The following is a 16077-nucleotide window of genomic DNA, read 5'->3' as shown; positions in this document are numbered from 1 at the left end:
CGTCTAGAAAAACAGCTTTTCACTGATGTTTTAATGATGTTACTGTTATTTGTAATAATCACATTAATCATAAGTCATACATATTGATATTAATAAGAACTTTAAACGCGGTGCTGCAGTTCCTCAGTGTGACCACCGGAGGGCAGCGAACACTCAGACTCCAAACACACTCAGGTGAACCGTCGACGCGAGACACTTTCTGTCCAAAGTGCGTAAATATTCGTGGGAGAAAGCTTCGCAGTGTTGGTGTTTATTCACTGGGCTGTTTACTGGAAGACATTTCATGATGCAGCGTCAAAGTGTTTATTATTAACACAGAAACTAAACATTAATAGTGACATGAAGATGAATATCGTCACTGAAACCTCTTGAGAATAATAATACTCGGTGTGAATATGGATACCAGTCCCAGGGAAGAACAGCTGTAGACGGGCTGCTGCATTGTTGGGGTTGTGCTCCGTCAGCAGAAACACAGCAGGACGGGGACAGACGAAGGTGCAGCAAGTCACCCACAGTTAACCAAGACAACACAGGAAATGGGCTTGTTTCCCTCCAAAATAAGAGTATTGCTATATAGTTCAGGACAGTTGCATTTCATGTGGATTGCCTTATTTACTGGTCATGTTTATTATTATCACGATTGGCCTTTCATCAATCGATCGACTTGTATTTAGATTGAGTTTAGTCTTGAACTTGGAAACAACACAAAACAATCTTACCTCACTTAGTATTTGTTCTGGAGCCGGATTTGAACGTCTGCATTTCCATGGCAACTGGGCAAACTCCATATGCTGATAAAGATCATGTAATCCAATCAAAAGCCCCAGAACCTGCTACTAAATGGACCTTTGGGTGAGCTGTAGTTTGTGTTAGTGTTGTAGACGTCGAGTCTTTCGCGCGTTGACTCGTGTCAACAGGAAGTGGTTTTTCCCACATGGTGATATAATTCGTGGGCGTCATCCAATCTTGTCTTTATCATCCGAGGAATTTTATTAAAATCGGTTCATATCAGCTTCACAGACACCAAATCCATTGCACAAGCTTTCATTTCCTCACGTTTACATCACTGTAGTTATCTCCTGTCATAAATCATAAATCCCCTGTTAATGTCTTCACACTGGTTAGCGGTTTGGTACAGAATCGATTTTGAGATGTTCCTCATTACTTTGTCTTTAAGCTCCAGACTATATCTCTGAATTACTGCGTCCTTATAAAGCTGCAGTCTGAGGCCCTCGGGAACCTGCAGTCCCCACGTCAAGGAGGAAGACTAAAGACGCCAAACATATTCTGACCGAAAGCCTTTTTTATAACCTCTCTTAAATCGCATTTCCTCTTTTATATTGCTTCTGCAAATGTATTTTTATTGTAATCCTTCCTTATTGCCTGATTCAGTAACTTTGTCTGCGTGTGTGTGTGCAGGTATGTTTTCTGTTTTTGTCCTTTCTGTCCTTCTAAAGAACTTTAATATAATCTCTGCTTATGATAAGTGCCATATAAATAAACTTTATTATACATTATTAAATATTCACCTCATCAAATATATATAATTATGTGCAGATTTGTGTGCTTTGAACTTGACTACGCACACGCAAATCTACTCATCAAAAAACGCAGAAGACCCCTGCTGGGCTTTTACTTTGAAAGTTTAGACAGACACTGCTTTTAACTTCAGCCAGCTTCACACTGGTGGAAGATGGAGAAGAAAGAAGCTACTGTACTGCAAGAGCTGCCTCCTGCGCACACACATTAACACACACACACACATTAACACACACACACACACACACACACACACTCTTAAAGCACCCCTCCCTTTCCTTTTACCTCTTGCAGTGGAACAGACAGAGAGCTGCTGCAGTGACATCCCTCCACTCTGCAGCATCAGAAATAATAAAAACAACCAGGGACAGGCTGAAGAGCCGCTGCACCGTTTGTTACAGATCTGACAGCGTGTTTGAATCAGAATCCTGCATCTGATTTCTTTATTTTTCAGTATTGTCGCTCCATCTCAGACCAGTGGATTGTACCTCCTGCATCTCCTGCAGAGACACAATGAACACCCCCCTGCAGCTTCCTGTAGACTAGGACCAGGTAAGAGCTCGGCGATCGGCCGCTGTGGTGAGAGGACCTTTAAATTTCACACGTCGAGTGTTTAAAACATGTGCTGCTGCTACAGTAACTCGGCAGGTGTGTCGGCTTCCTTCAGCTCAGCCTGCATCACACTTCCATCCTTTTGTCTGCATTTGATGCTGGTGTATTTGGTGCATCTGTGTACAGCGAGTGTGTGTGTGTGTGTGTGTGAGGGAAATGATGTCAGACATGCTCATGCATCAGTGTGTGTTAATTATGTAGAAAATATGGTTGCAGTCATGTTGCTTTCATGGCATTACATCCCGGCTTTCAGGCTCCGCTGCTTCACAAAATGTCATTAATCATTCTTATATTTTTCTACTCAAGCAGGAATAAGTAATATTCCTACATCGTATCTGTAGTGTTTTCTAGAAAACCCTGCGAGAGGCCGGTTAGTTAGAATCACTGCTCCTTCTGTTAACATTCATGCCATGTCCTCCTTCCACGGGGAAATAATGGAGTGTATGAAATAATCAGCATAAGGATGCAACTAACGAAAACACAAATATTCAATTTACAAAGAGATTTAAAGAGAAAAGAGCTGCAAACGCTCGACTGGAGAAGCTTTGAGCAGCAAATAAATGGTGTTTCTCCTCGATAAATGACTCAACATTGTGCAGGATTCATTTGGTTGATGAATAGTTTGAACACCATACAAGAACAGAAATCCTCACTTCCTGTTTGAGGAGAAAAATCAGGTGTTTAAATTGTGGAAATATTAATACAGATGTTTGTTTGACTGTTTTTTTTTTTAATACTGAGAAGAAGAAATGGTTTGACTTTCAGTAAGGAGATAAAATAATCCCAAAGTGACAGAGAGTACTACAGCAACATGGCTGCCTCCAAAATCTGCTCAGTAGTCAAAGTGTGTGTGTGTGTGTGTGTGTGTGTGTGTGTGATGAAGCTGAGGTGGCAGCAGGATGAAGGTGGACAGAAAACAGACTCATTCCCTCAAATCTGCAGCTCTTCCTTTAAAACGTTTGATTAGAACAACAAAGATGATCCTCTTCCTTCTGCACCGACAGAAAACGAAGCAGGACCCGCACAAACCAGTTGAAGCGCGTTAAGCCGGAGCTGCAGCGGCGCTGTTCCGCTCTCAGTGGCGTCTTTGGCCACATCTGAAAATGCTGCTAATGTTGTTCGGAGATTATCTTAAAGGGACAGTTCACCCCAAAATCAAAGTAGGAGCTATTTTCTTTCTGCCGAAACTGCTCACAACAAACCCGCGGCTTATCTTCAGTAACCGGGTCTGGAAAGAGACGTTGACTTTTTCAAATGTAGTTTTTTGGCGCTTTGAGCTTCACAAGCCGAGCTCCATATAGTCCCGTTATATTCATAAACACGCAGACATCTCTACGGCCGATATCTCCAAAACTCTGCAGCTCACACCAAAACTCTCCAGATGGATAAACAGGTGAGAGGAGACGTGTGTGTTTTTGATTTTGGGGTGGACTGCCCCTTTAAAGTCCTCAGCTGTTTGATGGCGCTCAGCTGCTGCTGCTGATGTAAACGGGTGTAAACTGTGAGGAAGACCACAGAGAGGCGATGGATGAAGGACCTCGCACTGCTGCTGTGTGACGACAGACAACTGAAACATGTCGGAGTTAAAGACGTAAAACTCGAAACATACATTTTATTTCAAATTGAATTTGAGGATGAAGCTCTTAAGATGCACCATCTCGTTTCCAAGACACAAAAACATTTAATCAAAAGATAAATACATAAATAATAGTAATGATAATAACTTAAACAATCCAACGTAGTCGCTCCAATGAAAATGCATTTTGAAAAGGGTGTACGTGTGCACAGCAGCCAGACAACTGATCTCTGATAATTGATTGATAACAGTATGGTAGTATAATGTATGGTGGGTTTTTTCTAACATTAATATTTCATTTTATTATTGCTCTGCATGCTTATAAATGATCTCAATAACTTTGTAATTGTAATCTCGTATGCTGCTTCGACATCTGTCCGGGACGACAAACAGCCTCTTGGTTAATTTAACGGGGACCGTGCACATTAATAAACATCGCTGTGATAGATGTATAAATTAATAACAGTATGCATGTGTGTGAGTTTTCCCCTCGGGCTGTTAGGCCCCCCACAGCACCGGCTCTGCCCTGCAGCTCTGTGGCCCCGGGCCCCGGGCCCCGGGCCCCAGGGATTTCAGTGAGATGAAAATCTGGTTCTGTTCTTCTGGTGCAGCAGTCAGTCTTATTCTGACACCCATTTCTAGAAAACAAGCTGATTTGTACTTTTAGGACTCAATAATGAACAAAGCGTACTCGATAACATGAACTGCTCGTTGTGATATTGTGTGTGTTTTAATTAAACGGCTGTCAGCTAATACTGTGAGTCTGCATCGCAAATGTTATTTATTCCTAAAACTGACTAAATACCTGCATAAATACGACGTGTGTTAGCCCCAGAATATAAATCTCATCATTTATTTAGCTAAAACTCTCCATCTAAACCCCCCCAAAGTCTTCAGGTTTCACAGACTGACACCCTGGAATCTGTAGGGCAAATAAGATGGAGGTGGATGACACTGACCAGCCATTATCCAGTATTTAATAACAGGTCTGTGTCAAGTCGATACATCAGCTAACTGATGGTCTAATCAATGGTCTAACCGGCATGAAATAAACATTATGGAAGCACTGAGTCATTGCAGCTACAGCTGCAGAGCTAAAAACAACAGACTGATGGCTTTAATGGTCGTCTCTTCCTGCTAATTCCCCCCCCCCCCCGACTCCTAAGTGTCCGACGCAGCTCGATGCAGCCGATGCTAATCCTGCCACTTCCTGAGAAAAGAACGAAAGCAATAGCAGGTTAATTGCTGTTTAGACCCCTACCCCTTTAATGATCCTTCAGCGTTTCATTAACTTTTTGGGACCTTTCGCCTTTTCTTCAGCGCCGAATGTCACTTAGAAAGAAATGGGGGAAATTAGCAAGTGTCCCCGAACTTTAACTCACACCGACAGGTGAAACGTTATGTCCGATTGTGGAAACTACAGCGGAGGAAGGATTCAGATCCTGTGAAAATCCTCCACTACAAGTAAAAGTCCTGCTTTCAAAACTTTACTAAAGTTAAAGTGTGAGTGCATCACTGATGTTAACAGGATGTGTGATGTACTGACACATGGAGGCTGTCGGAGGTTTTTGCAGAGGCCCTTTGAAGAGCAGTATCCTGTAACGTGTTTTAAATTACACTGCAGCTCGAAGCCCCTCAGGCCGCTGCAACACAGGACACGGTAATATAAAGTGTAGCTCTGCAAGAAGAGACTGCATTTGTCAGCTTTTAGGGAGTGAAGCAGTGCCGCAGCGCTGGGTCCTCAGGGGGAAACAGTACCAGTCATCAGGAGAGTCCTGGCAGGCCATTACAGTATTCAGTGTGTAGCTGCTGCAACACACACACAGCTCTCTCCCAAATCTGCTCTTTAAGAAGCCGTTCGTCAGACCAGCGAGTCTCTGCCTGAGTGCGTAACATCCACACACAGTTCATCAAACAGCAGATCACAGGAACATTTATTTCTGTCCAAAAGATACAAGATCGATGGGACAAGATATAAAAAGAGCAGCAGTGCGGAGGCGGCTTTCAGTGGTTTGTCATAACAGATTAACTGATGCATTAAAAGTAAACCAGTGTTTAAGTCTGCACTTAAATTATTAAATAAGATAAGTAAGAAATGCTGCAATAAATAATCTTTCATCATTTTCTTCGAATGAAATTAAAATCTGTAAAATTATTTTTTAAAAGACCTTTTTAAGCTTTACTTTACAGATGTCAGTATCTTGAATCTGTCCAGTAACGTTTCCTTTTTCTGCTGCAAGTTATTTTATGACGCCTGTCATTTAATCATTTCCTAATTAGTTTCCTGGAAGGAAGTATATCATTTGGAGACATACCAGGAAGGAAGAGGGAGTTCCTTGAAAGAATTTCTAAAGTCTTGATGAAAACATTTCAATCCAAACCTATTCATTATTCTCCACAAAAAAAAGTCAAGGCCCACTGCTGTGTCAAGCAGCGGCTTCATGATTCAAAACAAGAGGGCGGTGATTCCTGTCCTGTGGATCACAAACACATTTTGTGTTACAGTGCTGCCAGAAGCACTTCCTCATTGGTTTTTATCTAGTAATTGTTTAGTTTAGTTTAGTTTTCCTAATCTCTGCTCGCTGAGTTGTGTGTTTTAAACAGAGCGGTAGCTGTGTGCACATCCCATCCTGCGTTAAGGAGCAAAGTCGAGTGTCTGCACGCTGGATCGTAGATCCCAAAAACTTTTATTCAACTAAACGTTTTGGCCGGTCTTCATCAGGCCAACATGACAAAGAGAGAGGTGTGTATATATAGACATAATGATAAATGTATATATTTTTGAATAAAAAAAGTATTTATCTAACATATTTTATCTTGATTATGTGTGGAGTCCTGCCATGAATAGTACATGTAATAACATCGACATGATCTATACATACCGCTCCTGCAGGGTCGAAACGCTGCCTTTTTTAGACAAATTCACTTTCTGGGAGCTAAAATCCACTTTTCTCCTTCACTGCTGTAATTAACAGCTACACAGAAACAGGGCTCTGGCCTGTAGAGTACACACACACACACCAATAAACATGTTGAGGTTTTTTAAGGCTGATTCTTAATATTTTGTGTCTGAAAAGTCTGAAATAATAGGCATTTTGTATTCTCCACCAGCATTACATACCTGGCAGTGTGGAGAAGCTGGTGCAACAACATTCAGACCATAATACAAGGTGAAGAGTTTAGTCTGGTTGGTGGCTGGTCGAACGTTTCTCAGGTAGTCTGTTCTGCTGGAGGACGTTGGAGTCATGACCTCAGTATTTCTAAGGCCCAAACAACTTTTACATCTTTGTATGTTTCATTTTTGCACCGACTAAAAGATAATAACTTTGGTAAAACAGGTTACTCTACCAATGAATTCAAATGAATTGGACGTGTACAGATTGAACACTAGTTCAGAGTGTTATACAGAACATTTCCTATGAAATTACTTTTACAAAGCAGCTCCTTTCTAGGAAATTATGTAGAAAACTACGGAACCTTTTTAAATATCTGAGCAAAAGTCCTGTATTGAAAATTTTTCTTAAGTAAAAGTATGTAAGTATAATCAGGAAAATGTACTTAAAGTATGAAAAGTAAAAGCACTCAAAGCAGTAAAATGTCCCCTGTGGCTGTTAAAAGTCAGCAAATCTTACAAAGCTGCAACCAGGAAATGATCAAAACAGCTGCTGATTAATTTTCTGTCAATCGACTAATCAATTAATCGACTAATCGTTTCAGCTGAACTTTTAGAAACTGTTGGGCGTTTAATTTATAACAAAACATCAGATTTTATATGTTTTGTAGTAAAAATGTTACTGTGTAAAGTAACTAAAGCTGTCAGATAAATGCAGTGAAGTAAAAAGTCCAATATTTCCCTCTGAGATGTAGGAGAGTAGAAAGTGGCATGAAAACAAAATACTCAGGTAAAGTATCTCAAATTTGTACTCGAGGTAGAGTACTACTTAGTTACATTCCACCTGCTTATAAGTCTTTGTGGAAGTGCGATACTAAATCACTGGAGTAAACGCCTTTCACTGTAAAAGTAGAATTAATGTCATTGTTCATACAACAGTGTAATGTCTGACAACTTAATAGCTCCTCTCAGTTTCGCCGTTACGGGACTGTTAATATCCGTAGCTGATTATTGGTTATGCTGTTTAATGGTGCTTCTGGTTTAAAGAGGCGTTCGGTGATGTATGAGTCTAAATATACTCAATCGGTGACCAGTGGGTCTTCAAACAAATACCGACCGAGCTCACGTCCACCTACACAGCAGACCAGGAGCCAGAAACCTCAGCAGCTGGCAGCAAGAAGCTGTTGAGTCACTGGAAGAAATCACCAACCTTATCGACCCACACAGATGGATCTGTGTTATATTTTGTTCTGGAGGTAACAAAAATGTTCTGGAAAACCACGACGTTAATCACGTTCTTAGGCTTGTAACTTCTGGTGATTATCAGACTAATTCGCTTCAAAGTCTAAACAGATGAGCAGTTCGAATACATCTTCATTTTTGACAAAACAATCTTATCACGAGATCCTTTTAGTAGCCATTCTGGAGCTTTCAATCTTTTCACACAATCTTCCTCAATTGATGGAGTTTTTCGAGGAATTAGATGTTCAAATGTCCATTTATTTCCGGGCACGCTATGGACTTCTCTTCCTTGTTGGCTCAACAGTTGAGATTGAAAGTTCGTTCTTGACCTTGAAACAATCTCACCACAAGGTCCATTTAGTAGCCGTTCTGGAACTTTCAATTGTATCACATGATGTTAAAAGTTGTGTTGAAAGTATCTCAACGTTGAACATTTAGGAGAAGTCCTTAAAGTGCACTTATGAGTCAAAATCTGTGTTCTGAAACATTATCTGTCAAGTTCTTGGTCTGTCTTCAGTCTTTCAATGTGAAGGAAACCCTACAGAAACCCAGCTTCCGTTTTGTTTCATTTAATATCTGAGTACATGAACTCTGTAAACTTCCACCCTGGTTGTCACGCGCAGCTTGATTTTGGTTTGACGGCGGGGACCTAAAAAAGATGTCTGAACAATTTAATAATGTTCTTTAATTAAAGTGCAGCAGTTTTAATATTCTCTCTCAAATCTCCTGACTCAAGCTTTTAATAACACTGCAGTTACTGAGTAAAGAAAAAAACAATCAGAATACAACGCATATTGCAACTGTAACTACTCGCTTTGTTGCTGGATGTCTGTGGGATTATTGCATTTAAAACTGAATAACTCTCTCAACTAAATGAACGCACACAAAAGTGCACCAATCTCCCTTTAAGAAAAAAACCCCCGTCATCCAACAAAAGAACAAAAAACATGATAAAAAAAACCCCACAGCAATCCATAAAACATGAAACACTAACATTGTCAAAACCAAAGAACTTAAACACAAAAACCCTGCAACACATAAGCAGCTAATTGCTCTGTCTGTCCCAAAAAGTCATCAAATGAAAGTAAAAATGTCTGAAACTTCACCTCAGCTTTCCTTTGAAGCCTGTTTCTGTTTTTACTTGATGATTCACGTTTTTACTGCATTCAGAGTTTATGGTAGATCAGACGAGGACTGATCTTTCAGCTCTAGTTTGGTCCACCAAATGCAAAAATATGTGGATGTCTTTGGTTTGTTAGTCGTAGAAAAGGTTTCAGTCGTAGTCATCTGGACACTGTTTTCAGAATCAAGACGTTTCGGCTCCCATCCGGAAGTCATTCTCAATTGTGAAAAAACAATTTTGAACAAAAATTTCCAGTTCCCGTCCAATTTTTTCACAATTGAGAATGACTTCCGGATGGGAGCCGAAACGTCTTGATTCTGAAAACAGCGTCCAGGTGACTACGACTGAAACCTTTTCTACGATAGAACACTCCTGGACGAATGAGGGACTACACCATCTTATTTTGGTTTGTTAGATTATGATTTTCTCTATCTGCCACTCAGGGACTGAGCAAACAGTAACAGTGAGCAGAATCTGCAGACAGTTGATTCTCAGTGGGATCAGCAGAACTTTCTGCTCACATGGAGGCATTTATACTGTGTTAACATCAAAGTTAGCTTTTGCTGACTCCATCTCTTTAATCCATTTCAGAGAGCGCCCGTCCTTCAGCTTTTCTTCAACACTTAGCTTTGTCTTCACCATCTGATGGCCACCAGTCCCAGCGCCGCCCAGCCGTCCAGCAACATGGAGGAGTCCCAGCAGCCAGAGCAGCCAATCAGCAAGCAGCAGGATGGAGAGGTCGACCACACCGCCGTGACTTCTCAGCCGGTCAGCGCACAGCAACAAGCCCCGCCCCCAACAACAGACGCTCCTGATGCCAAACAAACAGAGGAGGGCAAAGACCCGGACCACCTGACAGTGATCAGTGACATGGAGACCAGTAAATACAACACCTGTCCTGCACCTGTGCATGACCCCCCATTTTCCAACACTTTATTTAGTTTTTTACCACATTTTCTTTCTCTCTTCAAAAGAATCCGCAGTTCCTTATTGATTTTTATTCTTCCTACTGTGATTAGATTTCCTTCTTTATTTCTTTCTCTTCTAAAAGTGATGCGTGAACTGAACACCTTTTGTTGAAAATTAAATTGAAATTGATTTTGATCTGTGAGTAATTACACAAACAGACAGGCAAAACAAACAAACAACAAAAGAGGCAATGACTTGCAACAAAACAGCACAGCAGAAAACAATCAGTGATGGAATGTAAGGAAGTACATTTACTCAAGGACTGTATTTAAGTACAACTTCTACTTGCTTTACTTGAGTATTTCCATTTTCTGCTACTTTATACTTCTACTTCTAGGCAAATATTGTACTTTTTCCTCCACTACATATATTTGACAACTGTAGTTACTTTTAAGATTAAGGTTTTATATACAAAATATATGATGAGCATATAGAATAGAATACGATGCATTGCTGTAGATTAAACTACTCAACAGTTATAAAGTAGCCTAATTAAACTTTAAACACTTTGACCAGTTACAACATAAAATGCTCCATACACAGTAATCAGTAATTGTAATCCAATAATATAACTCTGGCAACTCTGCTGCCTAATGAGTATTTTTACTTTTGATATTTCAAGTTCATTTTGTTCCTAATATTTCTGTACTTTAGATGCAGGACTCTTACTTGTGGTGGGGTAATTTTGCCTTGAGATATTGATACTTTTAATTAGTAAAATTAATTCTACCACTGAAAACAACACAACGTACTATAAAGATTTTCTACAGACCAGAAAGTTGTAGGCCAAAGCCACTGCATATTGCACCTTCCCGTTTTACATCAGAAAAAGCTTTACAATATTCCCATCATACTAATGCCATCATGTCATTCTGATCATACATATTTATCTTTGTTCAGTGAAATATCTTTGATACATTGATGCTAAAAATGTGTATGCTATGATGTGCAGAATTGGTCAGATTGTTGATTCCCAGTGGGATTGGTAGTACTAGCTGCTCTTTCACACCGAATGGAGGCAATTTGTTGATGTTAACGTGAAAGATAAGGTTGGGTATCATTTGGATTTTATAATTTCTACTCGTGATTCTCATATTGTTTAAGTATTAACAAGTAAATGATGTATTTTGTGATTATTTTTAAACATTTATTTTAATAATAAGGTTAGCGTTATTCTGTCTTTTTCTTATTTTCAACAAATCTGAGGAAAAGATCCAAACCAACAATGAGTTAGTCCGTCTCTCAATATTTTCTGACTTCCTGTCTGTGGCTCTCAGCTCCAAGCCCATTGGTTCAAAGACGTAAATCGTTAAAAAAAACACCTCACAAATATATAGTTTTGTTTTTTAAAAAGACTCAGTAATTGAGTTGCTTAAGGTACTCAAACAGAAGGCCATTTTTTGGCACTTACAAACATCATTTTTCAGCCCTTTCAGTCCTCTCTTCTGACTTCTTCTCCTCCAGGTAACGGCATCGGTCCTGTGAGGGTCGACTCGTCTCCCACAGTGTCCTCTGTGTCGCCCAAGCTACATGCTAAGCCAGGTGGCCATATTAACGGTCGGCCTGGTTTGGGCAGCCGGTCCGGCTCGTTAGCGGCAGGCTCACCAAGGCCTTCGCTCACCCGCCAGCCCAGTGCCATCACAGAGGCCACTGTGGATGGGTCCAAACCGAGGGACTACCTGATCCTGGCCATCCTGTCCTGCTTCTGCCCACTGTGGCCCATCAACATCGTAGCCCTCACCTTCTCCGTGATGGTACGACTTTAGACGTGTCTTTTGATTAGAAATGAGAGGGAACTTCTGTTAGTGAGCGAGAGTTTTATAGGTGCTGGTTGGTGTATTTTGTGCAACCCATTCTCATTACCAACGTGTCAAATGTGGCTCAGTCGTGGCCATATGCTTTAAAATATGGCACTGTAGGTACCCCTCTAGCGTCATTTCTGGAGAGGCCCCTCTTGCGTAATGTTTTGATGTGTGTGTGGAGCCTAAACCTAATCAAACTGCGACTGTTTCACTACGTCAACCACGTGTTTTATCTTAATATTCTATGCTATCACAACTTATTGGCAGCGCCATCAACTTTTATACAGCCCTCAATGAGTCAATGGGACAAACACAGTAAGTGTCTTAAATAACCTGTGTGAACTTGTTGTCACATTAGCGACCAAGCCAACTAGCTTGCTAAGCTTGGAGAGCTATTGTGGCTGACTAGAGCTAACATATTCCCGGCTTGCTAGCATGTTAGCCGTTAACTTGTCAGATACATTAGTTTGCCAACCAGCCCAGTGAGTTATTACTACCTCACCAAGACTCTAGCACCACCTATTTCGCTAGGATGAACTTCACTGTTCCACTTTCTGGTGTGACCAGGTGATTAGAGATGGGCAAAGCTACAATTGTTAGTACTTTATATAACCAAACTACAAATACTGATACTGAGTATTGTTTATTGTAATGTTTTTTTTTAAATGATCATGATGGACGTTTATCTCAAGATGATGGATTAATGATCTTGTTTGCACTTGATAACCAACTATTGACTTATTGTCACAACTCACTTATCTTACTTTTCAAGATATAGTTTTCTGTGGTATTCTTTAAATACAAAAGTTGGTTTACAGGTAGTTGAGTTTAAGTTTTGGTCACATCCCAACTTAAACATTTCCTCACTGTTTTTCAGTCCCGAAACAGTCTGCAGCAAGGCAACATCGATGGAGCTCGCCGTTTGGGCCGTAATGCCATGATTTTGTCCGTCGTCTCCATCTTGGGAGGGATCGCCATCATCGCCGCAGCCATCGCCCTCAACTGGGGATGTAAGTAACATCTGGCTTTTTAACCCCTTCAGACCGGATTTTCTCTTGACTCTCTCAAGTCAGAGAAAAATCACACATTATGACAGTATGACATATTCTGTATCAGCTTGTTCCAGCTCTTCATTAAAGCTATATGATGTTTAAACTAGGTAAAACATTTAAACCCAAGACGCATTTTTAGCACCATTCAATCAAATGGAAATAGATTTAATATAGATGAATACAGATTTCTTGTTTCTTATAAAACATTTTTGACACATTTCCCCAAAATTCAGCCTGATAGATTTAGTATCTTTGGAAACGTTGGGGTCTCCACTAAAATTTTAAAAAGTTCTGTAGGTTTCATAGCAGGACTTTATAATGATATGGCTGCCAGTGAGCTAAAATGGCTCAAGGGAATTTTTAGACTCTTTTTAAAGTGGACCTGTTACAGTTAGCCATCTTTTATTGATTCATTCACTGATGTCTGAAAGAACACAAAGACCACTTACTGAATATAAACACTGCTTTACTAGATGTAGCCGAAATGTCCTTAGCTCTAAATCAGGCTGAGCAGGGTGGTGATTCGCAGTTTTAACAGAATACCTATAAATATGCAAGAACTGACAAATCAACAATTTCTCAAGGGAGACAGGATGCTACCATATGTCCCAAATTCATACTACTCCTACAAGAGAACACTTGTTATCACGTGAATTAAATTCCACACCACGCCAGCTCCCTTTACTACTGAAGACCACGAGAAAGTCCAAAATATCTAGAAGGTGGACCTTTGAGATGTCCCTTTCCTCCCTCCTTTCCACCCCTTAGTTATGCTGCTATAGGCTTAGACTGCCGGGAGACTTCCCATGATGCACGTCTTTCCTCTCTCCTCCTCTCCGTCTCCGTCTGTATGCATTTTTATCCCATTACTGCATGTTACTAACTCGACATCTTCTCTCTCCCATAGTTCTGTGCTTTCTTGTTTCTCTCCTCTCTCCTTCTGTCGCTTTCAGCAGGTATTTCTGCCTCCAGAGCTGCAGAGTCTGGATCTATAATTATGGGCCACCTGCTTCCTTATTATTAATATTAATATTATTACCACTACCATTACTATTATTTTAAAGGTCCAGTCTGTAACATTTAGGAGCAGCTATTGGCAGAAATGGAATATAATATTTATAAGTATGTTTCATTAGTGTGTAATCACCTGAAAACAAGAATCATTGTGTTTTCGTTACCTTAGAATAAGCTGTTTATATCTACAGAGGAGGTCGCCATGTTGCACCTCCATGTTTCTACAGTAGCCCACAATGGACAAACCAATCACTGGCACTAGATTGGGCCTTTTGTGTTTTTCGCAAGTTTCGTGGCCACCGTAGTTTCTCCTACACACTTGGAAGGGGAGGGCGAGGCGAGCGGTATTCAAATGTTTGCAAACTGCAATTTTTCCCTGCCACTGTCGCCAAGTACTTGCATGGTGGGATTTGTTGGGTCTCTGTAAATAATATTATAAAGAGTACGGTCTAGACCTGCTCTATATGAAAAGTGCAGTGAGACGACTTCTGTTATGAATTGGCGCTATATAAATAAAATTGATTGGAAGTGATTGTCACACATACTGTTCCCAAGGTCGAGAATTAACTTCCATGCTCAAATTTGCAATTAGGCTAAACATCTGGGACAACAGTACTCTAAACCACTTTTGAAAAAGTCATTTTTGTTTAAAAACCCATTTAAATCTAGAACTAGGCTTCTCCAGGAAACCAGCACAATGTGTCTTAGAATTTTTCTTGCTTAGATAAAGCAATTATTAACCTTTGTTTTAATGTACCAATTCATAAAAAAAACCTTTAAATATCTGTGAAATTCTGTCTTTTTTCTGTCTCCAGTGATATTAAAATCCTGATTAAAATCAGCTGGAATGGCGAGATCGAATCCCCGACAACATATGACCGACACGACACCGTACCCTCCGATTTCCTGAAGCACTATCGTTCTCAAGCGCCTGCACCGGATGAAAAACAAATAGATATTTGTTCCTGTACTTTTTTGTTTTTTACTGCACGACGAGCATGGTCTGCCTGCTCTACCTCCGACACAACCAACAAACCGACCCACTCCTGACACCGACACTCGATTTGGATGTGGAGCAGGAGAAAAGGATGGATCACCAGATGCTCATTTCATTCTGTGGTAGCAGCTTATCTCCTCCTCAGACCACTTTCTCTCACCACACTTTCTCTCATCGATGTGAGTCTGTTGTCATGGAAATGGCCATCTGTCTCTATGGAAATGGGATTATTATTATCTCTAAATGTCTCCATGACACAGGTCCAGTACTGGTGCAACCTGGGGGATGAGGTTTTCACTTTTTGATGCCAAAAAATTTGAAACTTGGTGTTTGCTGAACTGAAACTGAGAGATGCTGCTGCTGTGATAGTTCAACATGAACTGAAGACGAACTGAGTCTTTGTACTGTGAAGTGGTGGCGCACACACACACACACACACACACACACAAACATAAAGGTGGACACACCCATGCTGCTGCTGCATGGTGGTCATAGAGAGCTGAAGTCCTGATGTCACTTCTCATCTCGCTGCTTCTTGGGACTCAAAACAATCTCTCACTGAGGTTTCCTTCATCGACCTTCCTGAAAAAGTGAAACGTGTTTTACTATATATATATTACTACATTTTCTAATATACAGTAAATGACTGTCAATGACAGACCATCATATTAGAATCTCTACCCTTGGTGATTTTAACAAAGTTAAAGGATTAAGCTGGCGATATTTCATACTTTTCTTACTGTCAACAAATCTCCATGTGCAGATCCAAACCAACAACATGTCAGTGAGTTTCTCAGTACCGTCTGATTTCCTGCCTGTGGCTCTCAGCTGCGAGCCCATTGGTGCCTACTGAAGACGTAAATCTTTAAAAACACTTCACAGATCTATAGTTTGATGTTTAAAAAGGCTCAGTAATTTCCTCAAACAGCTGCTCGCTGTAGTTTTTTTTATCAAACTAACAGGAGGAAATAGTGCATTTGTTGGGGACTATTTTCAGCGGCGGATGAATCCACGTATGATGCTCTAGTGAGTGTTTGGG

The 16077-nt window shown here is 40.5% G+C and overlaps 1 protein-coding gene across 1 annotated transcript; it reads left to right on the top strand.

Moving 5' to 3' along the window:
- Positions 1 to 1744: 1744 nt before the first annotated feature.
- On the top strand, positions 1745 to 15978 carry LOC122869006 (trafficking regulator of GLUT4 1). The gene is made up of 5 exons (XM_044181533.1): positions 1745 to 2091; positions 9796 to 10084; positions 11638 to 11927; positions 12853 to 12985; positions 14857 to 15978. The coding sequence occupies exons 2-5, from the start codon at positions 9850 to 9852 to the stop codon at positions 14871 to 14873; spliced, it is 675 nt and encodes a 224-aa protein (XP_044037468.1). The 5' UTR covers positions 1745 to 2091; positions 9796 to 9849; the 3' UTR covers positions 14874 to 15978.
- The last annotated feature ends 99 nt before the right edge of the window (positions 15979 to 16077 follow it).

Source organism: Siniperca chuatsi, linkage group LG21, assembly GCF_020085105.1.
Source record: "Siniperca chuatsi isolate FFG_IHB_CAS linkage group LG21, ASM2008510v1, whole genome shotgun sequence".
Lineage (NCBI taxonomy): Eukaryota > Metazoa > Chordata > Actinopteri > Centrarchiformes > Sinipercidae > Siniperca > Siniperca chuatsi.
The sequence above is the reverse complement of the archived record's forward strand: the minus strand, read 5'-3'. Positions and strand labels throughout refer to the sequence as shown.

What these genes read in the sequence shown, in the direction of transcription:
- LOC122869006 (XM_044181533.1), top strand. Translation starts at nt 9,850, where the DNA reads ATGGCCACCAGTCCCAGCGCCGCCCAGCCGTCCAGCAACATGGAGGAG. An exon ending in GATCAGTGACATGGAGACCA is followed by an intron (nt 10,085 to 11,637) that starts GTAAATACAACA and finishes CTTCTCCTCCAG; the next exon opens with GTAACGGCATCGGTCCTGTG. An exon ending in CCCTCACCTTCTCCGTGATG is followed by an intron (nt 11,928 to 12,852) that starts GTACGACTTTAG and finishes ACTGTTTTTCAG; the next exon opens with TCCCGAAACAGTCTGCAGCA.